The sequence below is a fragment of the Scyliorhinus canicula genome, chromosome 10 (genome assembly GCF_902713615.1).
Source record: "Scyliorhinus canicula chromosome 10, sScyCan1.1, whole genome shotgun sequence".
Classification (NCBI taxonomy): Eukaryota; Metazoa; Chordata; class Chondrichthyes; order Carcharhiniformes; family Scyliorhinidae; genus Scyliorhinus; species Scyliorhinus canicula.
In genome coordinates this window covers 103,611,616-103,636,224 of record NC_052155.1, presented here as the reverse complement: position 1 = coordinate 103,636,224, position 24,609 = coordinate 103,611,616, and the positions used below count along the sequence as shown (strand labels likewise).

Below are 24,609 nucleotides of genomic sequence, written 5' to 3'. Positions count from 1 at the left end.
GACAGAAGAGTCAATAACCAGAGAACACCGATTTAAGCTACTTGACAAAACACTCAACGGCAACAAGAAAAATATATATTTTTTAAAGAATCAAGTGATGAGGATCTGGAATGGACTGCTTGAGTGTGTGGTGGAGGCTTTCAATCAAGAACTGGATAAGCACCCAAAGAGGAAAACAAATTGCAGAGCTACAAAGAAAATGGGGACGAGTGGGATTAGCAGAGATGCACTTGCAAAACTTTATGGATATGATGGGCTGCATATAATATTCTGCACTGTAACCAATCTGATTCCATGTCCCAAGCTATTGTTTTTAATAGAACAGTTTTACGGATGAACTGCAGCTTCTTTGAATGGATGCGGAAATGGCAGCAATAAGGAAGTATTAGGCACCACTCCGCCAGTGAATTAGAGATTAGATTTGGTAATTTTTTTAAATTTGGCAAACTTTGAATAGCAGCATGCTGCCAAACCATCTAGAAGGACAAGGACAGTGAGTGCATCAGTGGACCACAGGTTTACAAGTTTCCTACAAAGTCCACATCATCACGACTTGGGAAGATTCCATCACTTCATTGGGTCAAAATCCTGAAACACTCTCCATAACAGCACTCTAGGTATACCTGCATCACACAGACTTCAGTGGATCGAAGTGGCAGCTCACCACCACCTTCCCAATAGCAAATAGGGATTTGGGAATAAATGGTGGGCATGTCAGTGGCATCCACACCATGAATAGATTTTTAAAATGAACCAATGTGTATTTATTTTATTCACCCATTCCGCCTAACATTGCTGCAACTACACCCCACAATTACACATTTAAGAAACAAAACCCACCTCTAGGAGTGAGCAGGTAATCTGGAAAGAATATCATGCAATGACCTAGTAAAATCTATTGAGAATTTAAAATCTCAAGTCTTTGAGCCGGTCTGCTTAGACCCTTACCTGAAATAAGTACTTAAAATGGGTAAACCAGTGGAAAAAAACATTGTTCAAATAAGAGGGCACTCAATGGAGCGCTTACCTCTGACATGCTGCGTTAACTCAATATTATTACAATTACGCAGCTCTTCCTCAAGGCTTTTCCTGCCTGGTTGATGCTCTAACTAAAAATCTGAAAAAAGAAATATTTTCATTAAGAGTTTCCATCTCACTGAAAAGGCTTCAGGCCAATCCACATCCAACAACCTGCTCTGAAAACTCTGCCAATACTTTGACATCTGTGCCAAATTCCAACACAGTAGGTGAGACAATTCACAACATTCTAAATCAAATAATCCACAACATTTACCACAATTAGGGATGGTCAACAAAATTGCTGACCTAGCCAGCAAAGCCCACATGCTGCAAAAGTGAATTTTAAAAAATTCTTCAAAAAAAAACTTAATTCCCTATGACCCAATGTTAATGCATCCTTTTTAAAATAAAATTCAAGTTTTCTCCAATGCCAACTCAAATATACAAGGAAGCAGCAAATCTATTACTTTTATATTTTTGTAATTGTAAAACACTCTAAATAATGATCAGCAAAATGTAAACACCAAGTGTTTGGTTCTGTTAAATATAAATGCTAGTGTGAATGCATGTATGGATGCAGTAGCAAAATGGGGATTTTTTAAAAAAAGTTATTGTTGTTAGCAGTATTTGCCATTAGTTTATTGTTTTAAAAGTATTTCAGGTAGATTTTACTAATTAAAAGGTTGTGTGGCCTCTTTGCACCAACTGGGAGGATAGAGAAACCCACCAAGAAAGTGGTAATTGTCAGAAAATAGGGAACCCAAAATGGAGCCACACTCTGCAAAATCCTTCTATGGGAAAACAAAGATGAAGCATAGGGCAGCCAGTATCTGGCATTGTGGATATTGCATTAAAACAGTAGCTGGGCCTACAACACCACCTCAGCCGTTACAGCGAGTCTGCAATTTGCGGGAGCTGAAAGATCAGTGAGTACTCATGGAATCTGACCTGTTCTTATGTGTCAACAAACTTGTTAATAAAATTTTTAAGGCAAAAAAAAGGTAGTGTGTTTTTTCAAGTGGTAGAACTGCACTGATGTTAATGAATATAATGAATATTCAGCTTTCAGATCAACATAAACAATGAAGCAATATATTTCAGAGTTTTGCTGGGATCTCAATCTTGGTTCTAGTTATGCAAAATGGAGCATGACCTACTAGACTATAAAGTTACCAATAAACATTGAAGAGTTTCTCCAAACAATTTGGTGACAAAGAGTAGGGATGAGGGGCAAAAAATACGTAAATTTTAAAAACGTTGCTGGAGGAGTTAATAAGGTGCAAGAAAGATTGTCACTATAGAAATTAAAGAACATATGAAAAAATATAACTTCTACAAAAATTAGTTAATTTTAGTTGCTTCTGTCTGTGGGAATTAAACAACTGCTCTTCCTGTGCTATTTTTAACAGAAATCATCAGTTTTACTTTGTGAAGCAGTTTGCTTACTAATTTCTGAAGATCAAAGACAAATCTAGTCAATTATAGAGCAAAAGTTAGATCAATAAATGCTGCATCAGTTCCAGTTAAAAGTCAGAGGATCTTAGCGAAAGTAGCTAAAATAAAAATCATGAGTTCCAGTAAGGAAAGGAAATTATTTAAGACAAGGAATGATAGGGACCAGCCTATCCTTCAAGAAATATTAATCAGTATTTGAGATGTGCATAAGCAGGAAGCTTTTTAATGTTTGCTATTAATTGAGTGGATTTGATGTATAATAGAATTTAATTTTAGACATACTAACACCATTAGCAACCCGTTCATTCAAATTAGCTAAAAGAAATTGGGAGTTCAGAAGGTTGTGTTTATTTAAAATAGTCAGAATAGAAGTCATAAAACAGCAAGTGGGCTCACCTAGCTGGAGACATGATGTTTACAGTTGGCAAAGAAGCAAAATCCAGAGAGAAGAAGCACAGCCCAGAGAGATGTTTTGTTTTGGGAGTTATAGAGCTGAATTAGATTTTGGTGAACCCAGAAAGGCCATGGAGATGGGTGGAGCTTAAGAAGTTTCTCTGGTTTCAATTTATTTGTATTTGTTGGGAGAGGGGGCTGGTTGGTTGGTTTTTGGAAATTGTTTTGTTGGCAGCACACAGAAGCCCTGGGAGCTGTCTGGTCCGGTTAGGTCTCAGGAAGAAGTCTTGAAGAGCTGAGGTAGTGGTGAAATGTCATTGGTTCCATGTCAGGCAGAATCCCTCGGAACCATTCATAGCTCAATGCAGCCAGGAGACTGGCGTTTGGAGAAATCAAAGGACAGTGCCAGCATAGCAAAACTAGCAGCGTCCCAAATAGTTATGTGCCAGCAATTTGATGCAGGAGCACAATTCTGTGAATCCCGTGGAACAGTCTCAGTTGAGGTCAAATCAGCAGGAGGTGAGCAGTTATTGAGGTAGTTCGAGTTGGAGCAGTTTTTGAGGAAATTCAGCGGCTAGACCCTCTAGGTGAAGAGTTGAAATTCCTTATATGGGAGGCAGAGTTTTAACAAGATTGAGAGGCTCACAGTGGTCACTGACATTTGGGTGAATTATTAACAAATCTGTAGGATTTGACTTGGCTGCATTTAATGTATCGTGAGAGGAGTTTGACTATAGTTTGCCTGTTAATTCATATTTACCTCGTGTTGATTCTCAATGTTAGAGTACAAGATAGACATTGCAGATTTTTTGTTTTCTTACTTTGTATAGTTTGCTTAATACCATGGAATCTTGTAGCTTTATTCTCCAAGTGGGTAACTGAGATTTCAAACTTTCTTTGAACAAAACGTTACTGGTCTCTAACTGGATTTTAACAATACATGTCGAATAGAAGTAGAAATGCATCCGGCAAAAAGTTACTGTGAAGCTCCTAAGTGCAGGTTTTACAGAGACATGGTATTTATTTTCTAACAAGAACTTTAATGTTTCTGTACATCACCATACGCTACATTTATGCTTTTACACACGAGCGACAACGCAGAGCTAAAGGCATGCAATTAATTAAACCTGAAATTGTTATACTGCACTACCAAATTTTGAGGAACAACAACTTTCATTTATATAATGCCTTTAATTAGGGCGGCACGGTGGCGTAGCAGTTAGCACTGCTGCCTTACTCCGGGTTCGATCTTGGGCCCAGGTCACTATCCGTGTGGAGTTTGCCCGGATCTGCGTGGATCTCATCCCCACAACCCAAAGATGTGCAGGGTAGGTGGATCATCCGTGCTAAAATTGCCCCTTAATTGGAAAAAAAAAATGTAATTGGATACTCTAAATTTATTTTTTAAAATAGTGCCGTTAATGTTTGTAAACATCCCAGCACAAGTCCAGAAGTGTCATCAGACAAAAAATGAGGTTGCGTCAAAAGCAGGATGTATTAGGAGGGGACAATAGTTCAGCCCAGGAAAGAAAATACAGAGCATAGGGCCGAGATTGCTAGATGTATAATGTCAATTATATGATGAAGAAGCGCGAGATATGTCTGATGCAAAGGATTCCTGAGGATTGTAAATCTGTAATAGAAAACAGAAATAAGAAGAGTCATACCGATGAAAGCATTTCAACTGAAAATGAGAATTTTTAATTGGTGTTGGTGGATCAGGTGCCAATGTAGGTCAATGAGCATAGTCACGGGGCTGGGTTCTCTGGTCTCCGAAGCCGAAATCGCCTTTGGCGATTGGCCGGAGAATCCACGTTTACGCCGAAATCGGGGTGGCACAGTTTTTGCGATGCTCCGCCCCCACCAAAATGGCATACTCCAGGAGTTCGCCGCACGCCGTCTGGACGGTCTCAGGGCATTACCCGAGGCCCTCCCCACCGAGTTCCCAACGGCCTCAGTCACGTGTGGTACTTTTCAGGAACTCGGCGTGGCAGCTGCGGACTAAGTCCAACACCGCCACTGTCGGCGGGGCGATCCGTGGGCAGGGGATGGTCCGAGTCTGGCGGGCGTGGCCAAAGGGGGTCACTATTTGGCAGGCTGGATCCCCGTGCGGCTGTTGCAACGTCGCACAGCGCGGCCGCTACAGGCTGCCGCCGAGCGCATGCGCGGCCACGGACCCAGCAATTGTCCGGCCATATCCACAGCTAGAGCTGGGTGCTCTACGCTGCGTGCGTAGGTAGTGACTCAGAAGTGCACTCCAATTGTCAAGTCCAGTGGTTAAAAGCATAGATTAGACTTCCGGTGGCTGTGATGAAGTAGGAAGCCACACATTTGGGAGCTCCCGTTTTAAACGGACTTTGCGGCTCTTTTTAGAGCCCAAAACGGAAATTTTTCGACGTCTCCCGGTGGGGGAAGGTGTGCTGAACGACTTTCCCCGCAGTCCAAGACTCGAACTCGGGAGTGGAAAGGGGGAAAAAGCAGCAGCAGCTCCCCAGAAAAAACGGGGGAAGGGATCCAGGATGGCCGCCGGCAGAGCTCCAGAGGAGTAGAAACACTGGGCCCAGGAGCAACTAGCTGCTCTCCTGCGCTGCTTCACAGACTTCAAGGCTGAGGTACTGAGCTCTCTGCAGGAAACAAACAGAAGGCTGTCGGAGATTCAGACCACCCAGGGTGCTGCCATCAAGGAGTTGCAGACGCAGGCCACTGAACGAGAGGAGGAGGCCGTGGTCCTCGTGAGTAAGGTGGAGGGGCACGAGGCACTCCACAAGAAGTGGCAGGAACGCTTCGAGGAGCTTGATCACCGCATGAGGCGGAAAAACCTGCGGATCTTGGGCCTTGCGGAGGGGCTGGAGGGGTCGGACCTGACAACCTATGTGGCTATAATGCTGAACTCGCTAGTGGGGGCCGGGTCTTTCCATCTGCCCTTGGAGCTGGAGGGAGCACACAGAGTACTGGCCAGGAGGCCTAAGGACAATGAACCCCCGCGAGCGGTGCTGGTGAGGTTCCACCGGTTCAGTGATCGAGAGTGTGTGCTGCGCTGGGCCAAGAAGGTGAAGAGCAGCAAGTGGGAGAATGGGGTAGTACGGATCTACCAGGATTGGAGTGCGGAGGTGGCTAAGCGGCGGTCCGGATTTAATCGGACGAAGGAGGTGCTTTACAGGCAAAAGATAAAGTTCGGAATGTTGCAGCCCGCGCGCCTGTGGGTAACTTATTCGGACCGGCATTATTATTTTGATTCCCCGGAGGAGGCATGGGCCTTCGTGCGGACGGAGAAACTGGACTTGAACTAGGGGTTTGGGGTTGCGGGGTCGGTTGTAATATCTTAGCGCTGGATTCTGCTGTTGCTATGTTCTTTTTTTTTTGTACTTTTGCAATTTTGATATGGTTATTTATGGGGGTGTTGTTCTGCTATGTTTTTTTTCTGCTGTGGGGCATTGGTTGAGCTGTGTATCTTGCGGGGAGGGTCGGGGGGATTTTCTGTATTCTATGTCGGGTTGGGGCTGTTATTTGGGAGCTGCGGCAGAAGGGTGCGGTGGGGCAGTGCGAAAGTGCGGGCTTTCCTCTGGTTTCCCACTCTGCGGGGCTGGGGGGCGGAGACGGTGACGGGGGAGGCGGGGCCTTCACTGGTTCTTCCCCGCGCTGGAGCGGTGCCTGGAGGAGGGATAGATTGGGGGATGATCCCACTTTGGGAGGGGTCGGGTTATTGGCGGAAGTTTCCGGGGTCAGCAGAAGTTAACTGACCCACGGGAGTACAATGGAGGACGGTTCGCGGCTGGGAGGGTTCCTAGCCTGGGGGGGAAGGGAGGGGGGGAAAGGGGAATACCGGGTTGTTGCTGGTAGGGTCAGGAAGGAGCTGGTGGGGGCTGGGGAGACAGAGGAGAGGTGTTGTCGCTGTGGGGACTGGATCGGGCAGGGGGTGCTGGCCTGGGGCGGGCAGTCGACGGGCTATGGCTAGTCAATGGGGGAGGGGGGGCGGGACGCCCTCTGATCCGGTTGGTCACCTGGAATGCAAGAGGGTTGAATGGGCCGGTGAAGCAGTCGAGGGTACTGGCTCAACTGAAGGGGCTAAAGGCAGATGTGGCAATGCTTCAGGAGACCCACCTGAAGGTGGCGGACCAGGTCCACCTGAGGAAGGGATGGGTGGGGCAGGTTTTCCACTCTGGGTTGGATGTGAAGAACCGGGGAGTGGCGATTCTGGTGGGGAAAAATGTGTTGTTTGAGGCATCGGAGGTGGTGGCGGATAAGGGGAGTAGGTATGTTATGGTTAGGGGCAGGCTACAAGGAGAGAAGGTGGTACTGGCTAGTGTGTATGCCCCATTTTGGGACGATGCGGGCTTTATGAGGCGTATGTTGGGACGGGTCCCGGATCTGGAGGCGGGAGGTCTGATCATGGGGGGGGACTTTAATACGGTGTTGGATCCTTCACTGGATCGGTCCAGCTCTAGGACGGGTAGGAGGCCGGCGGCGGCCAAGGTACTGAGAGGGTTTATGGATCAGATTGGTGGGGTGGATCCATGGAGGTTTGTGAGGCTGAGGGCACGTGAGTACTCTTTCTTCTCCCACGTACATAGGGTCTACTCTCGGATAGATTTCTTCGTTGTGAGTAGGGGACTGATTCAAAGAGTGGAGGAGGCCGAGTATTCGGCCATTGCAATCTCCGACCACGCTCCGCATTGGATAGAGTTGGAGATGGGGGAGGTGCGGGACCAACGTCCGTTGTGGCGATTGGATGTGGGGTTGTTGGCGGAGGAGGTGTGTAGGAGGGTCCGGGCAAGTATTGAGGGGTACCTCGAGGTGAATGATATGGGGGAGGTTCAGGTGGGGATGGTCTGGGAAGCCCTGAAGGCAGTGATTCGTGGGGAGCTGATATCCATCCGGGCACACAGGGAGAGGAGTGAGAGGGATAGACTGGTGGGAAAGATGCTGGAGGTGGACAGGAGGTATGCAGAGGCACCAGAGGAGGGACTGTTGGGGGAGAGGCGCAGCCTGCAGGCTAAATTTGATTTGCTGACCACTAGAGAGGCGGAGGCACAGTGGAGGAAGGCACAAGGGGCAGTGTACGAACATGGTGAAAAGGCGAGTAGGATGCTGGCTCATCAGCTCCGCAAGCGGGATGCGGCTAAGGAAATTGCTGGAGTGAGAGACAAGACTGGGAATGTGGTGCGGAAGCGGGTAGAGGTGAATGAGGTCTTCAAGGACTTTTACGGGGAACTGTACTGGTCGGAGCCAACGGGGGAGAGGAGGGGAATGGAGAGGTTCCTTGACGGGCTTTCTTTCCCGAAGGTGCAGGAGGAGAAGGTGGAGGGGTTGGGTGCGCCGATTGAGCTGGAGGAGCTAGTTAAGGGGATCGGGCAGATGCAGTCAGGGAAGGCACCGGGACCGGATGGGTTCCCGGTGGAATTTTATAAAAAGCTTGTGGACCTAGTGGGCCCCTTGCTGGTGCGGACACTCAAATGAAGCGTGGGACGATGTCGCGGGCGCTGATCTCGTTAATTTTAAAGAGGGACAAGGACCCCCAGCAGTGTGGTTCATACAGGCCCATATCTCTCCTCAACGTGGATGCTAAGGTCCTGGCAAAAATCCTGGCCACCAGGATAGAGGACTGTGTGCCAGGGGTTGTGCACGAGGACCAGACAGGTTTCGTGAAGGGAAGGCAGCTGAACACGAATGTGCGGAGATTGTTGAATGTCATCATGATGCCGGCAATTGAGGGGGAGGCAGAGATAGTGGTGGCACTGGATGCGGAGAAGGCCTTCGATAGAGTAGAGTGGGGGTACCTATGGGAGGTGTTGGGGAGGTTTGGATTTGGTGAAGGGTTCATTAGATGGGTACGGCTGCTACATGAAGCCCCAATGGCATGCGTGGCCACGAATAGGAGGAGGCCGGAGTACTTCCGGCTTTACCGAGGGACCAGGCAGGGTTGCCCCCCTGTCCCCCTTGTTGTTTGCACTGGCAATCAAGCCGCTGGCGATGGCGTTGAGGGATTCAGAGAAGTGGAGAGGCTTGGTGCGAGGTGGAGAGGAACATAGGGTGTCGTTGTATGCCGATGACCTGTTACTGTATGTGGCGGACCCGGTGGGAGGGATGCCGGGAGTGATGGAGTTGCTTGCTGAGTTTGGGACCTTTTCAGGTTATAAATTAAATTTAGGCAAGAGCGAGGTGTTTGTGGTGCACCCTGGAGACCAGGAGGAAGGAATTGGTAGGCTCCCGCTTAGGCGGGCAGGGGAGAGCTTTAGGTACCTGGGGGTGCAGGTGGCTAGGGACTGGGGGACTCTTCACAAGCATAACTTCACCAGACTTGTAGATCAGATGGAGGAGGAGTTCAAGAGGTGGGACATGCTGCCATTATCGTTGGCGGGGAGGGTACAGTCCGTCAAAATGACAGTGCTTCCGAGGTTCTTGTTCCTCTTTCAGTGCCTGCCCATCTTTATCCCCAGGGCCTTCTTTAGGAGAGTGACTAGCAGTATTTTGAGCTTTGTGTGGGCACATGGGACTCCGAGAGTGAAGAGGGCGTTCCTGGAGCGAGGGAGGGATAGAGGCGGGCTTGCGCTGCCCAACCTTCTGGGGTACTATTGGGCAGCCAATGTGTCAATGGTGCGTAAATGTGTGATGGAGGGGGGAGGGGTGGCGTGGAAAAGAATGGAGATGGTGTCATGTAGAGGTACGAGCCTGGGTGCCATGGTAACGGCACCGTTGCCGCTCTCCCCTAAGAGGTTTACCACGAGCCCGGTGGTGGCGGCGACCCTAAGAATCTGGGGACAGTGGAGACGGCATCGGGGGGAAACAGGGGGCTCGATGGAGGCTCCACTGGGTGGCAACCATCGGTTCATCCCGGGGAACAAGGATGGGGGATTTAGGGGGATGGCAAAGGGTGGGCATCAGCAAATTGAGGGACATGTTTATTGGCGGGAGGTTTGCGGGCCTGGGGGAACTGGAAGATAAATTTGGCCTTCCCCAAGGGAACATGTTCAGATACTTGCAGGTAAAGGCGTTTGCTAGGCGACAGGTAGAGGGATTCCCTCTGCTGCCGTCGCGGGGGACGATGGACAGAGTGCTTTCGGGGGTGTGGGTCGGAGAGGGGAAGGTGTCTGACATCTATAAGGTAATGCAGGAGGTGGAGGAGTCGTCAGTGGAGGAGCTGAAGGCTAAATGGGAGGAGGAACTTGGGGAGCAGATAGAGGACGGGTCTTGGGCGGATGCCTTGGAGAGAGTCAACTCTTCCTCCTCATGTGCAAGGCTTTGTCTCATCCAATTTAAGGTGCTGCACCGGGCCCACATGTCCGGGACTAGGATGAGTAGGTTCTTTGGGGGTGAGGACAGGTGCACCAGATGTTCGGGGAGTCCAGCGAACCACGCCCATATGTTCTGGGCATGCCCAGCACTGGAAGAATTCTGGAAGGGGGTGGCGGGGACGGTGTCGAGGGTGGTTGGATCCAGGGTCAAACCAGGGTGGGGACTCGCGATTTTTTGAGTTGCGGTAGAGGCGGGAGTGCAGGAGGCGAAAGAGGCCGGTGTCCTGGCCTTTGCGTCCCTAGTAGCCCGACGAAGGATTCTGCTACAGTGGAAGGATGCAAGGCTCCCCAAGTGTGGAGACCTGGATCAGTGACATGGCGGGATTTATAAAATTGGAAAGGGTCAAATTTGCCCTGAGAGGATCAATACAAGGGTTCTATAAACGATGGCAGCCTTTTCTGGACTTGTTTATATTGTGTTAATTTGCACTGTTGTTAAAATGCGTTGTTCATGGAGGTGGGGCGAATGTTTATGATTGTTAATATTATTGTTATTTTTGGTATTTTACTAAGGTGCGTTATTGTTGTATAAATTCAAAATTTTTCAATAAAAATTATTTCAAAAAAAAAGCATAGATTAGGATTTTAAACAGCAGATGGATTGAGACAATCTGTGTGTTGGTGTTCAGATGCTGAAAATCTGAAATAAAAAACGAATGTTGGAAACACCCAACAGGTCAGGCAATATCTGAAGCGAGGGTTGAAACACTAACCCTCCCTTCTCTCTGCAGGTGCTCCCTGACTGGCTTGAGTGTTTCCAGCATTTTCTAGTTTTATACCAACATTGATATACAAAAGGCTTTCACGCAAAAGGCCAGATTTAATTTAAGAGACAATTTCTTAAACTAGGTGGTCCTGAACTTGAACAAATTTAAATCGACATGACATATTATTTCTGCTGAGTATCTGTGGTCTTAATTTATGAGATTTTCTCATCGTACTGGAACTTTACAGGGCGAGTTGCAATGGAAAATTTAAATCTTTTTCTCAAATAGGTGTACAAAGTCTCTTCTTGAAAAGAAAAATGATTATTCTTCTAGAAATCTAGTTTTGACAATCTGCATTGGCTTCAAAATATAATTCTCTCGAATTTCACTGTTACTGGGTGATATTAAAGACACAACTGAACCACTAAAAAAATTATGATGAATATTTAAATTCTATTATACTAACTTGCAAGTTGCTTGACCTTTTCCATAACATTGTATACTTGGATTAATCACTTAACCTGCTATAAAGTGTCAGGAAAATAGTGGTAACATGAAAATATCGGGGAAATCCTAGAAATTGGAATATTTTCTGGAATATATTGCAGGGGCTGGCATGTCTGTGTTAGTGGAACAGGGTTCCAAAGGAAATAGCTGAGGAGATTATGGAGGAATTGGTGATCACCTTTCAGGAATCACTGAAGGCAGGGAAAGTCCCAGAGGAAGGGGGCATACTCCTAGAGTATGCCGTTTTGGTGGGGGCGGAGCATCGCAAAAACCACGCCACCCCGATTTCGGCGTAAACTTGGATTCTCCGGCCAATCGGCATACGGAGGGGGGAAGTTTTGGGTAATCTAAAATGCATTAAAGTGGAAAAGTCCCCAGGTCCGGATGGGATCTATCCCAGGTTACTGAGGGAAGAGAGGGACGAAATAGCTGGTGCCTTAACAGATATCTTTGCAGCATCCTTGAGCACGGATGAGGTCCCCGAGGACTGGAGAATTGCTAATGTTGTCCCTTTGTTTAAGGGTAGCAGGGATAATCCAGGGAATTATAGACCTGTGAGTTTGACGTCAGTGGTAGGCAAACTGTTGGAGAAGATACTGAGGGATAGGATCTATTCACATTTGGAAGAAAATAGACTTATCAGTGATAGGCAGCATGGTTTTGTGCAGGGACGGTCATGTCTTACAAACCTAATAGAATTCTTTGAGGAAGTGACAAAGTTAATTAATGAGGGAAGGGCTGTAGATGTCATATACATGGACTTCATTAAAGCATTTGATAAAAGTTTCCCATGGCAGGTTGATGGAAAAAGTGAAGTCGTATGGGTTCAGGGTGTACTAACTAGATGGATAAAGAACTGGCTGGGCAACAGGAGACAGAGAGTAGTGGTGGAAGGGAGTGTCTCAAAATGGAGACGGGTGACTAGTGGTGTTCCACAGGGATCCGTGCTCGGACCATTGTTGTTTGTGAAAGACATGATCTGGACGATGGTATAGGTGGTCTGATTAGCAAGTTTGCAGATGATACTAAGATTGGTGGAGTTGCAGATAGCGAGGAGGACTGTCAGAGAATACAGCAAAATATAGATAGATTGGAGAGTTGGACAGAGAAATGGCAGATGGAGTTCAATCCAGGCAAATGCGAGGTGATGCATTTTGGAAGATCTAATTCAAGAGCGGACTGTACTGTCAATGGAAGAGTCCTGGGAAAAATTGATGTGCAAAGAGATCTGGGAGTTCAGGTCCGTTGTACCCTGAAGGTGGCAACGCAGGTCGATTGAGTGGTCAAGAAGGCATACAGCATGGTTGCCTTCATCGGACGGGGTATTGAGTACAAGAGTCAGCAGGTCATGTTACAGTTGTATAGGACTTTGGTTAGGCCACATTTGGAATACTGAATGGCGTTCTGGTAGCCACATTACCAGAAGGATGTGGATGCTTTAGAGAGGGTGCAGAGGAGGTTCACCAGGATGTTGCCTGGTATGGAGGGTGCTAGCTATGAAGAAAGGTTGAGTAGATTAGGATTGTTTTCATGGAAAGATGGAGGTTGAGGGGAGACCTGATTGAGGTCTACAAAATTATGAGGCATAGACAGGGTGGATAGCAACAAGCTTTTTCCAAGAGTGGGGGTGTCAATTACAAGGGGTTACGACTTCAAGGTGAGAGGAGGAAAGTTTAAGGGAGATGTGTGTGCAAAGTTTTTTTTTTTTTAAACGCAGAGGGTGCTGGGTGCCTGGAACGCTTTGCCAGTGGAGGTGGTATAGGCAGGCACGATAGCATCATTTAAGATGCATCTAAACAGATATATGAACGGGCGGGGAACAGAGGGAAGTGGATCCTTGGAAAATAGGCGACAGGTTTAGATAAAGGATCTGGATCGGCGCAGGCTGGGAGGGCCAAAGGGCCTGTTCCTGTGCTGTAATTTTCTTTGACTTGAAAATGGCTAATGTAACACCCACGAAGAAGGGAGGGAGGCAGAAGACGGAAAATAATAGGCCAGTTAGCCTGACTTAGGTCATTGGTAAGATTTGAGAGTCCATTATTAGAGTACTTGGAAGTGCATGATAAAATAGGGCTGAGTCAACATGGCTTCATCAAGGGGAGGTCGTGTCTGACAAATCTGTTAGAATTCTTTGAGGTGGTAACAGTGAGGTTAGACAAAGGATGTGATGTATTTAGATTACCAGAAGGCCTTTGATAAGGTGCCGTATAGGAGGATGTTAAATAACTTAATGGATATTAAGGGCAAGATACTGGCATGGATAGGGGACTGGCTGACTGGCAGAAGGCACAGAACGGGGATAAAGGGGTATTTTCCAGGTGACTACTGGTGTGCCACAGAGGTCAGTGTTGGGGCCACAACCTTTCACAACATACATTAACGATCTGGAAGGAGGAACTGAGGGTACTGTTGCTAAGTTTGCAGATGATACAAAGATATGCAGAGGGACAGGTAGTACTGAAGAAGCAGGGGGCTGCAGAGGGACTTTGGACAGGCTAGGAGAGTTGGCAAAGAAGTGGCAAATGGAATACAATGTGGAAAAGTGTGATGTTATGCAGTTTGCTCGAAAGAATGGAGGCGTTTACTATTTTCTAAATGGGAAAAGACTTAGGAAATCAGAATCACAAAGGGACTTGGGAGTCCTAGTTCAAGATTCTCTTCAGGTTAACGTTCAGGTTCAGTCAGGAGTTAGGAAGGCAAATGCAATGTTAGCATTCATGTCACGAAGGCTAGAATACAAGACCTGAGGCTGTATAAGGCTCTGGTCAGACCCCATTTGGAGTATTGTGAGCAGTTTTGGGCCCCGTATCGAAGGAAGGATGTGCTGGCCTTGGAAGGGTCCAGAGGAGGTTCACAAGAATGATCCCTGGAATGAAGAGCGATTGAGGAATCCAGATCTATACTTGCTCGAGTTTAGATTTTGGGGGGGGGGGGGAGAGAAACGGGACTGAGATTGAGGGGGGGGGGGGGGGGGGGGGGGGGGGGGAGAACAGGATGCTGAGTGGCCTAGGTAGAATGGACATGGAGAGGATGTTTCCACTAGTAGGAAAAACTAGATCCTAAGGCCACTGCCTCAGACTGAAAGGACAATCCTTTAAAATAGAGAGGAGGAATTTCTTCAGCCAGAGGGTGTTGAATCTGTGGAGCTCTTTGCCGCAGAAAGCTCTGGAGGCCAAATCACTGAGTGTGTTTAAGACAGGGATAGATGGGTTCTTGATTAATAAGCAGGCCAGGGGTTATGGGGAGACGGCAGGAGAATGGGGATGAGAAAAATATCAGCCATGATTGATTAGCGGAGCAGACTCGATGAGCCGAATGGCCTAATTCTGCTCCTTTGTCGTATGGTCTTAGTGATTTTGATGTTAGTAAGTTTAGCAACACTGTGAACAGCTGTTTATTCAAAGTAAGTTAACAATAATGGGGGAACAGAACACAAATGAATTTGAATCTGATGTCAAGGGTTTCAGAGGAAGAGACACCGGTGCGAGAAGAGAGGATTCCAAAACAGAGCGTACTTGCCATTTATACTCAGTCAAAATCATGAAATTATATTAATTAAGTCGGAGTTCTCAAAAAAGTTAGGTCAGATAAGGTAAGATCAACAAGGAAAAGCTGCATTTAAGGAGATGATTCAACCTATGCAGGAGGCTATTTTGTTTTACCTCAACCAACAGTAGGAGTAGCTCTTTAACGCCGACCAAGCAGTGTCTGTGAAGAAAGCTAGTTTTGAAAAGAAAGCTGCTCATCTCACAGAGGTTGATTTAGCACAGTGGGCTAAACAGCTGGCTTGTAATGCAGAACAAGGCCAACAGCGCGGGTTCAATTCCTGTACTGACCTCCCTGCACAGGCGCCGGAATGTGGCGACTAGTAACTTCACTTGAAGCCTACTTGTGACAATAAGTGATTATTATTATAGAAGCAACCACAAAGATATACAACTGTCTGGTGTGGTAACTGTTACTGGTCTTTTATAGATTTTAAAATCTACAATGTGTTACGGAACAATTTGGGGAGTTAGGTCTGAAGATGGTTAAGTTAAGCTTGTTTGGAACTGTTTAAAATTAGTAATACTGTGTATAGTCGTTGTCTTAGCGAAGTGTACTTCTAGTCCACCTTATTGTTGTTTACTTTACTTCCCAAAAAAAAGCATTTAGTTTATTCAAAATCATCACAAAACATCTGGGAGAGCATTCTCTGTATTTCAAACCTTTTCTTACATTATACCAATACAACTAGATACCAATATCAATACCACTGCCTCAGAATAAAGGGACGATCCTTTAAAATAGAGATGAGGAGGAACTTCTTGAGCCAGAGCGTGTTGAATCTGTGGAACACTTTGCCGCAGAAAGCCGTGGAGGCCAAATCACTGATTGTGTTTAAGACAGAGGGCAGTTTTTTCAACTTTCCCTTTTAGGATTTGGAGACAGTGGTGTTATGGCAATGTCACTAGACTAGTAATCCAGCGACCCAGGCAAATGCTCTGGGGCCATCAGTTCAAATCTCACCACGTTACTTAATAAAATCTGGAGCATAAATCCTGTGTTGATTAAATAAACCTTCATTTTTCTAAACAATGTTTTTGAAGGTGGGGGAGAAGAGTAGTAGGGGAATGGAACTAATTCATAATGCTCATTTGGACAGCCAGTGCAGACACAATGGGCCAAATGGTCTCCACCCGCACCATAACAATTCTGCGATTCTGAACTCGGCATTTACCATCAGCCTTACAATGTTCTTCCCTTCCCCATTGTATTCTATGATCTCAGTTGGAATCAGATGCATAGATGTTTCAGAGGGGTGCCTCAACAGCAGTCCACTTAAAAATCTAGCACTATCAATTCCCACTATTAGGAGTTATGCTGGAATACCTTCAGTGGGGAGGATATCGCATCTGCAGAACCACATCTCAAAGGACAACTATTACCTTCTTTGAGATCAAATTGGACAGAAGGAAAATCATTCTCTCCCCAAAGTTTCGACTTTCACAGAAAATAGTTTTAAGGGTGTCCATAATGCTTTGTTCTTTCACTTGAATGGCCATTACTCATTGCAGTATCTAATCACTCATTTGTATTTAGAGTTGGGCATATGCCTAGATGTTTGGTGTCATATCACATTTTTAAAAAAAAATTAGAGTACCCAATTAATTTTATCCAATTAAGGAGCAATTTAGCATGGCCAATCCACCTACACTGCACATCTGTGGGTTGTGTGGGCGAAACGCACGCAAACTTGGGGAGAATGAGCAAACTCCACACTGACAGTGACCCAGAGCTGGGATCAAACCTGGGTCCTTGGTGTCAGGAGGCAGCAGTGCAAACCACTGCGCCACCATGCTGTCCGTCACATCACAATTAACCATATGATGATCTGCCAGTAAAAGTCAGGTCCTCTGTGTTGTGTGCCTTTACACCTACAGGGCCCATAGCCTGGAAATTGAAGATGTGTGACCTGAGGATCTATTGTCCTGAACAGGATGAAACAGCCATTTGATTCTATTAAGTTCATTTGTGACAAAGTTATTGAACTCCTGTTTATTAAAGTTATATTTTATGTTTGTATATTCAGCGTTGATCACTTATATTGAAAGTCATCATCGGAATCATTAAAATTAGAACAGCGTGGGGCAGCACGGTGGCCTAGTGGGTAGCACAACCGCCTCACGGCGCTGAGGTCCCAGGTTCGATCCCGGCTCTGGGTCACTGTCCGTGTGGAGTTTGCACGTTCTCCCCGTGTCTGCGTGGGTTTCGCCCCCACAACCCAAAAATGTGCAAAGTAGGTGGATTGGCGACGCTAAATTGCCCCTTAATTGGAAAAAAATAATTGGCTAATCTAAATTTATTAAAAAAATTTTAAAAAATTAGAACAGCGTTTGAAAAAGGCAATTCTCACAAATAATTATTCCCACAATATCATTTTAAAAGTGGTCCCAGTTTTTATTAAACTAACCACAGCCCGCTAAATACACATTAGGCTTTCCCAATTCACTATCTGAAATTCCTCGTGAATTGGATTTTGTTTGTGTGTTCTTTGTTGTTGGACCAATAAAAGTCATTTGATGCACTGATTTACTCTGAACAATTTTTAAATGAATCACTGTTATTGATCTACTTGCTGTAAAAAATGCTCCATTTTTTTTCCATTCAGTGCAGGCCAGCAGATGCAATTTACTTCCCTTACCTGTCCTTCCTTTAGTCAACTGCACATACCAGGATCAGAAGGAACCTGCAAAGATAGAGTACCCACCTGCCGCCTTGGTCAGAGTCGGGAATTCCCTTTGACTGGGCAGCACAAGCGATCCCATAAGGGCGAGCCAAGCACATTCACTTTGAAAAGGCAGATGGTGACTCACTCCTTCATTTCAAATGAAGGGCAGGGCAGGATCTCCTGGAATATGCAGAGAGACCACAAGCAGGGACAAAGTAGTCTGGAAAAGAAAGTCCAAATCCCAAAGTTCGAACACCACTTCCCTGTGATTATTCTTCTGGATAATTTGCAACAGTATCCTGGAAATGATTCTCAATTCATGGAGACTCCCAGCCAATTCTAGAAGGTTGGGAACCCTATTTTTATTACACCCAAGCCCATCTAACTTTACCCAGCATCTGCAATACACACAGCAAGGATTGTTGAATAGCAAGGATTGTTGAATAGCAATTAACAGTCAGATCCACTTTCAACTAAAAAAACAATTCCACCTAAAATCAGTTAGCAAAGAAGATTGGAGGCTTAATCTGATCGGTATTGTAAAGCTACTCATTAGATCAAGACACCACCTTATTTTACCCAAGCTTGCAATGTTAATATGAAAATACACAAAAAAAGATGCATCGCAATCCTTCAAAAATCAATGGACAGCAAAATTTGATTTAAATTGATATTTATTCTCAGGTGTGGAGCCTGCAGGATTTGGACCTAGTGATGATGGAATAGCATTATGATTTTAAGTAAGGATAGCATGTGGAGGTCATGGTATCTTTATGACAATACTGCTTTTATTCTTCCCCCAATAGTACCGTTGACAGGGCTAGGGGTCTTTGTTGCAATATCAGCAAATTGCTGCACTGCAATTTACTAGCACATACTGCAGCCACAATGAGCCTCTGACGCAAGGAATGGATATTGATTATAGAGGCGGAGGCATCAAACAGTCTTGTTAAATAATACAGTTGAGTTTGTCTTGACTGCATCCATATAAGCAAGTGGTGAACATTTCATCAACTCTTGAATTCAGCCCGGTAAATGATGGGTTGGCATTGAGGAATCAAGAAGCAAACAACCTTCTAGCTTCTGTCTTGTACTTGTAGCCATTGTATTGATCTGGCTGCTTCCATTAAGCTTCTGATTAATGGTGATCCCCAAGATGTTACTGGTGAGGAACTCAGCAATTATGGTATTGTGGAACCGTCAGACCAATAAGTTTTGGTTTTCTATTTGTAGGGATGGTTTACAGTGCAAATGCAACCTGCAAAGTAGTGCAAATGCAACCTGCCACACGCCACCTCTTTGTCCAGGTCCTATTTGATGAACTCTTGTACCATAAATCTGGACCTGCGGTAGTTGTGTTCCAGGAACCATGGCCACCTTCCTGTGCATCAACCGGGTCTGCTTGCAGCCATTGAAACATTCCCCATTGACTCAAAAATGGCATTGTTGGGCAGCACAGTGGCACAGTGATTAGCAAAGCTGCCTCACGGCGCCGAGGTCCCAGGTTCGATCTCGGCTCTGGGTCACTGTCTGTGTGGAGTTTGCACATTCTCCCAATGTTTGCGTGGGTTTCGCCACACTAAATTGTCTCTTAATTGGAAAAAATGAATTGGATACTCTACATTTATTTTTAAAAATCAATGGCATTGTTCCCTATACAATACTCAGCTCATAGCTGTTTGGTATTGAGGGCAGCTGCTCTAATTTCTCCTCAGGCATTAAGCTCGTGTCCATGTCCGAATCAAGATCAAGATGATATTCAAAGCTTCATGCCTAGCAGAATCCAAACTAAGCATCGAAGAGCAGATTATTGGTTTTGTTCGATAGCACTGTTGACAACTTTTTCAATCACTTTGCTGACGATCGGGAGGAGGCAGCTAAGACAGTAATTATAGCAGTTTACATAGGTATGGTGTTTTTAATATAATAAAACATCTCAAGGTTCTTCAGAAGAGTTATGAAACAAAATGTGACATTAAGCCACACAAGGACATAAAGGCACGGTTCTAAGGAGTATTTTAAGAGAAGGAAAGAGAGACAAGATGTTTAGGAAGGGAATTATAGAGCTTAGGGCCTTGGTTGCTGAAGATACATCCCAACCCCAACATGAAAATGAACTTTGCTGAAAAGACATATTGTTGAAACTTTTCATTTTGCACTCATCAGGCCATCACAAGAATACCAATGTCAGGGAAAGAACAACTTCATACTATACGAGAAGAGAATGCTGATTGGTTGGCAAGTAGACTCTAATTGGTAGAGGATTTGTCATGGAGAAAGCAACAGACCACCGAGCATTTTTTTGAATGTTAAGAGTCTCTAAGTCCCAGGAGTCCAAGACCAATTAACTGTGGGAGTCTCAGGAATGGTAGGGAGATGAGGTACATGGGGTTGGGGTGTTTGTGGAGTGAGCACCTTTAGAGACCAAACTTCTGGAGGGGCACTGGTGGAGACCTACCCCCCCCCCCCCCACCTTTGACCTTCTTTGTTTGCACGAAAAATGAGGGTGGTCATTAAATGGTCTTTAATTGATCAATAATTGGCCAATTAAGGGCCTCAACTGGGGCAAAGATGGGCGGGCTGGCCAGTTCAGGCCATACCGATCCTGAAGTAAAATTGTGGCGTGGTTTGGGATAGGTGGGAACCTGGTGGGAAAGTCAATGGAAAGATTATACAGACTACCCTGCCTACAAAACTACTGGCAAGGCAATGTACAATTCGGCCCATGGGCAACAGATTTGGGATCAACAGATTTAGAGGATAAAAGGTGGGAAGTTAGTCATGAGTGCATCAAAATGGTCCTGTCTAGAGATAACAAAAATACATTCATTCAGCAGCATTTTAGGCATGGGTGGAGTCAGGCAAGGCAGAATTAGGCGTCATTACTGATGTAGTCAGAAGTTCATCTGAGGGTTAAATGTAACACTGTTTGTGATCATATGGTTCAGTCTCAGACCAGAAAGAGGGGCGGAGGGATTGGAGTTTGCGACTGGAAACAATTCAGGAACTTCAATCTTTCCAATATCGAAGTTGGGGGGGATTTTTGCTCATTCCACGTTGATAATCTTGACAAACAGTCTGACAAGTTAGAGATAGTAATAAAAACAGAAAATGCAGGAAAGAATCAGCAACTCCAATAGCAATTGCAGAGACAGAAATAGGTAATGGGCACGGCTTTCTGGTCACGTCTGCCCCGAAACCCGAAATTCCTGCCAAAACCCCAAATTCCCGCCCAAGGTCAACAAACCTTTATATGGTCGATCACATTGTCCACAGCAGGCAGGACCAGATTTATCCTAATGTTTTGACTCCATGTGACTCTTCTTCATGTCGTGGTAGGGTCATGAGAAGTGATGGTGAGATATTGCTAGGTCGCTGAGTGTATATGTGGAAATTGATGATGCATGTCCAGATATCTGGGGGCAGGGTGGGGTAAGAGAAAGAAACCAGTGTGCCATGGACAAATCCTTGGAGGACACCAGAGATAATTGCAGAAGCACAAAGATAAAGCCACTGCAGATAACAACTGAATAGATAACAGGAATGTGCAATCTTACCCAGCTGATGGTAGAGGTGTTGGTGAAGATTGGCATGGTCAACTGTGTCAAAGGCTGCAGTCAGGTCGAGAAGGACAAGAAGGTATAGTCCATCATTGTCACAGACAGTGGAATGTCAAATGACCTTTTGAGGATGGGGATGGTGGCAGATTTGAAAGAAAAAGGTGGTATCTGTGGACAATTAATGTGTGGACGAGGAAGGGAAGTTAGGTGGTCAGCAGTTTAGTGGCAATGGGGTCAAGGGACCAAAAGGAAGCTGGGTCTCGTAGACAAGAGGAGTTCCATTTGTTTTACTTCTTGGTAGAAAGGACATAACTGGGATATTTTTTACACTGCCAGGTAGATACCAGATGTTATAATTGTAATGTATCATAGCTAGGCAACCAGCTAGCTCGGCTGCACAAGTTGTCAGGGCTACAATTTGGATGTATCTACAATCTTCCATGTGTCAAAAGCACTGAGCTCATCATGAAATATAATAAGGAGTGAAGCAAATTGGTTTGCAGAGTGGCAGAGAAACGTACATCTTTCCAGCTTCATTTTACTCCCAACTGCTGCATCTCACTCAATGCTAGACAGTACAAAAAGTGAAAGTTTCTCACTCTCCAGTACCAATATGATTCACCTTGATCCTTTAATTACAATCTCATCTTTCACACTCACCAATATAAAACATTAAAACCCAGGAATAATCAGCCAAACCAATGAGTATGCATGAATGTGAGCACTGCATACAGAGCGAGGGAAGAAGCAACAAACTTGCATTTATCCTTTACCTTACAGGCGTCTCCCAAACCGGTTTATAACTAATTCTACTTTAACGAGTGGCAGGATTATCAACAAATGGTGAAATACATTAGGTAAAAGGTCTCTCATACAGCAACTGAGGCGACTAGTTTTATTTTTAAACAAATGCCAGGATATCAGAACTGGTAGTGCTACAAAACCGGTTACAACTATCTGAGTTAGAGACAGTGACTTAAGCTCAAGTTATGTAATGTCTATTATGGGCCTTGAACCAACAACCTTCTGACCATCAGTGTGCCAATCAGAAACTCACGGCCATTTGGGAGTTGGCAACTGAACAGGTTGTAACAGTTCAGAATACTTATGCCCAAAAACCTTTTAATGATTTGACATTAACAAGAAAATGCTCCTGTGATCCATTGGCGAATGTCATTAGATAGCACAGTCCAAGCTGTGACGAATGCACTGATGTATTGCTTTACCCAAGTTCTCTTATGTGCATCAGAGCTGTTAATGTATTGAGTATCGCCCCTTCTAACATAACACTGCTTTTTTAGATTTGTATAGTCAAGGCCTGGAACGGTTTTAAGCTTGACCGCAGAACTATAGGGATATTAAGGGTTCATTTTATCTAAACTCTAGTCTTTCTTTTATTTAGTAAATATTAACTTAAAAGTTGTTGTTTGGGTTAGAAGACGGTGAGTTTCAAACCAGCTTTAAACAGAGTTCACTCAGGCTCTACTTGCAGCTGCAGCTTGTTAATTAATTGGATGAGACCAGTTTTTAAGAGGCTAGAGTCAGTGTAAAAGGTGAGCCATCTTACAGTGCTGACTTTGTTTGCATTGGAGTGCTGAATTCGGGTGCATTAGAGTGCAATGGTGAGATTTTGGTGACTGAGGAAGTTAGGGAGCAAGGTGCTCCTTTCCTACATTTCCTCAAAGAGGATGAAGGGAGCGGGGAGCTTACAGAGAGTGCAGCTGACTGGGAGCAGAGTCGGAGGGTGGAGTTCCAGTTGGTTCACATGGCAGCTACATTCTGTAAGGTAAGAGCTGTTTTGTTTTGTTTTTGGGAGCAGCAAGCTATCTTTGCATCATTTAGCAGAATCACCAATTTTAGAGGGTTCACCTGAGAGAGTAGCAGCAGTATATACATTTTGTTTAAGGGCCAAATGGGTGTTCAATTTTTTTTTCCTTTTAAATCTCTTTGGGAATTCAGATCAGAGGGGATGGAGGCTAGGGCAGTTGCATGGTCCTCCTGCAGGACGTCAGTGGTGAGACACCACTGATGTCCCCACTGACTACACCTGCGGGAAGTGCACCCAACCCCAGCTCCTCAGACACCGCGTTAGGGAACTGGAGCTGGATGAACTTCGGATCATTCGGGAGACATAGGGGGTGATAGAGAGGAGTTACAGGGAGGTCGCCACACCCAAGGTGCAGGAGCTGGATTACAGTCAGGGAAGGAAAAGGAATGGGCAGACAGTGCAGGGATCCCTGCTGGCCGTTCCCTTCCAAAGCAACTATACCTTTTTGGATCCTGTTGGGGATGTAAAGAATGATTTTAGGGAGTTAGGTTGGAAACTAAAGAGCAGGACGAGCAGAGTAGTAATCTCAGGATTGCTACCGGTGCCACTAAAAGTGAGACAGGGAACAGAGCGAGTGCAGCTGAACACATGGCTGCAGGGCTGGAGCAGGAGGGAAGGTTTCAGATATGTGGATCATTGGGATACCTTCTGGGGAAGGTGAGACCTGTACATGAAGGACAGATTGCACCTTACCTGGAGGGGCACCAATATCCTGGGTGGGAGGTTTGCTAGTGCTCTTCGGGAGGGTTTAAACTAGTTTGGCAGGGGGATGGGAACCAGAGCTATGGATCAGAGGATAGAGTAGCTGTTGAACAGGCAGAAATAGTATGCAGAGAGTCTGTGACTGAGGAAGGATAGACAGTTGATAGGGCAAAGTTACACAGTGGATGGGTTAAAATGTATGTGTTTCAATGCAAGGAGTGTCAGGAATAAGGGAGATGAACTTAAGAGCATGGATCAGTATTTGAACTACGATGTTGTGGCCATTATGGAGGCATGGATTTCACAGGGGCAGGAATGGTTGTTACACATTCCAGGGTTTAGATGTTTTAAGAATAGGGAGGTAAAAGAGGAGGGGAGTGGCACTATAATTAGAGAGTGCATCACAGCTGCAGAAAAGGTGGTAGTTGAGTAGGGTTTGTTTACCGAGTCAGTATATGTGGAAGTCAGAAACAAGAAAGGAGCAGTCACACTATTGGGAGTTTGCGATAGACCACCCAATAGCAACAGAGTGATGGAGGAACAGATTGGGCAACAGATCTTGGAACGGTGCAGAAGTAACAGTTGTCATGGGCGACTTCAACTTCCCTAATATGGACTAGAACCTCCTTAGTGCAAATGGTTTGGATGGAGCAGATTTTGTCAGGTGTGTACAGGAAGGATTTCTGACTCCATATGTAGATAAGTCGACTTTGGGGGGTGCCATATTGAATTTGATGCTTGGCGACGAACCAGGCTGGTGTCAGATGTCTCGGTGGGAGAGCATTTCGGGGACAGTGACTACAACTCCTTGACCTTTACCATAATTATGGAGAGGGATAGGAACAGACAGTATGGGAAGGTATTTAATTGGGGAAGGGGAAATTATAATGCTATTAGACAGGAGCTGAGGAACATCAAGTGATTGGAGGGAGGC

At 45.5% G+C, this 24,609-nt stretch overlaps 1 protein-coding gene across 3 annotated transcripts in view; it reads right to left on the bottom strand.

Moving 5' to 3' along the window:
• ythdf3 (YTH N(6)-methyladenosine RNA binding protein 3) overlaps positions 1-24,609 on the bottom strand; it is a 57,822-nt gene that overhangs the window by 23,750 nt on the left and 9,463 nt on the right. The window contains exon 2 of one of the 3 annotated variants that reach the window (XM_038809478.1): positions 1,028-1,117. The exons of the other annotated variants lie outside the window; for them this stretch is intronic. Within the exon in view, the coding sequence (XP_038665406.1) occupies positions 1,028-1,036 (9 nt within the window). The 5' untranslated portion in view covers positions 1,037-1,117. The remainder of the gene's footprint in view (positions 1-1,027; positions 1,118-24,609) is intronic. 3 annotated transcript variants of the gene reach the window in all.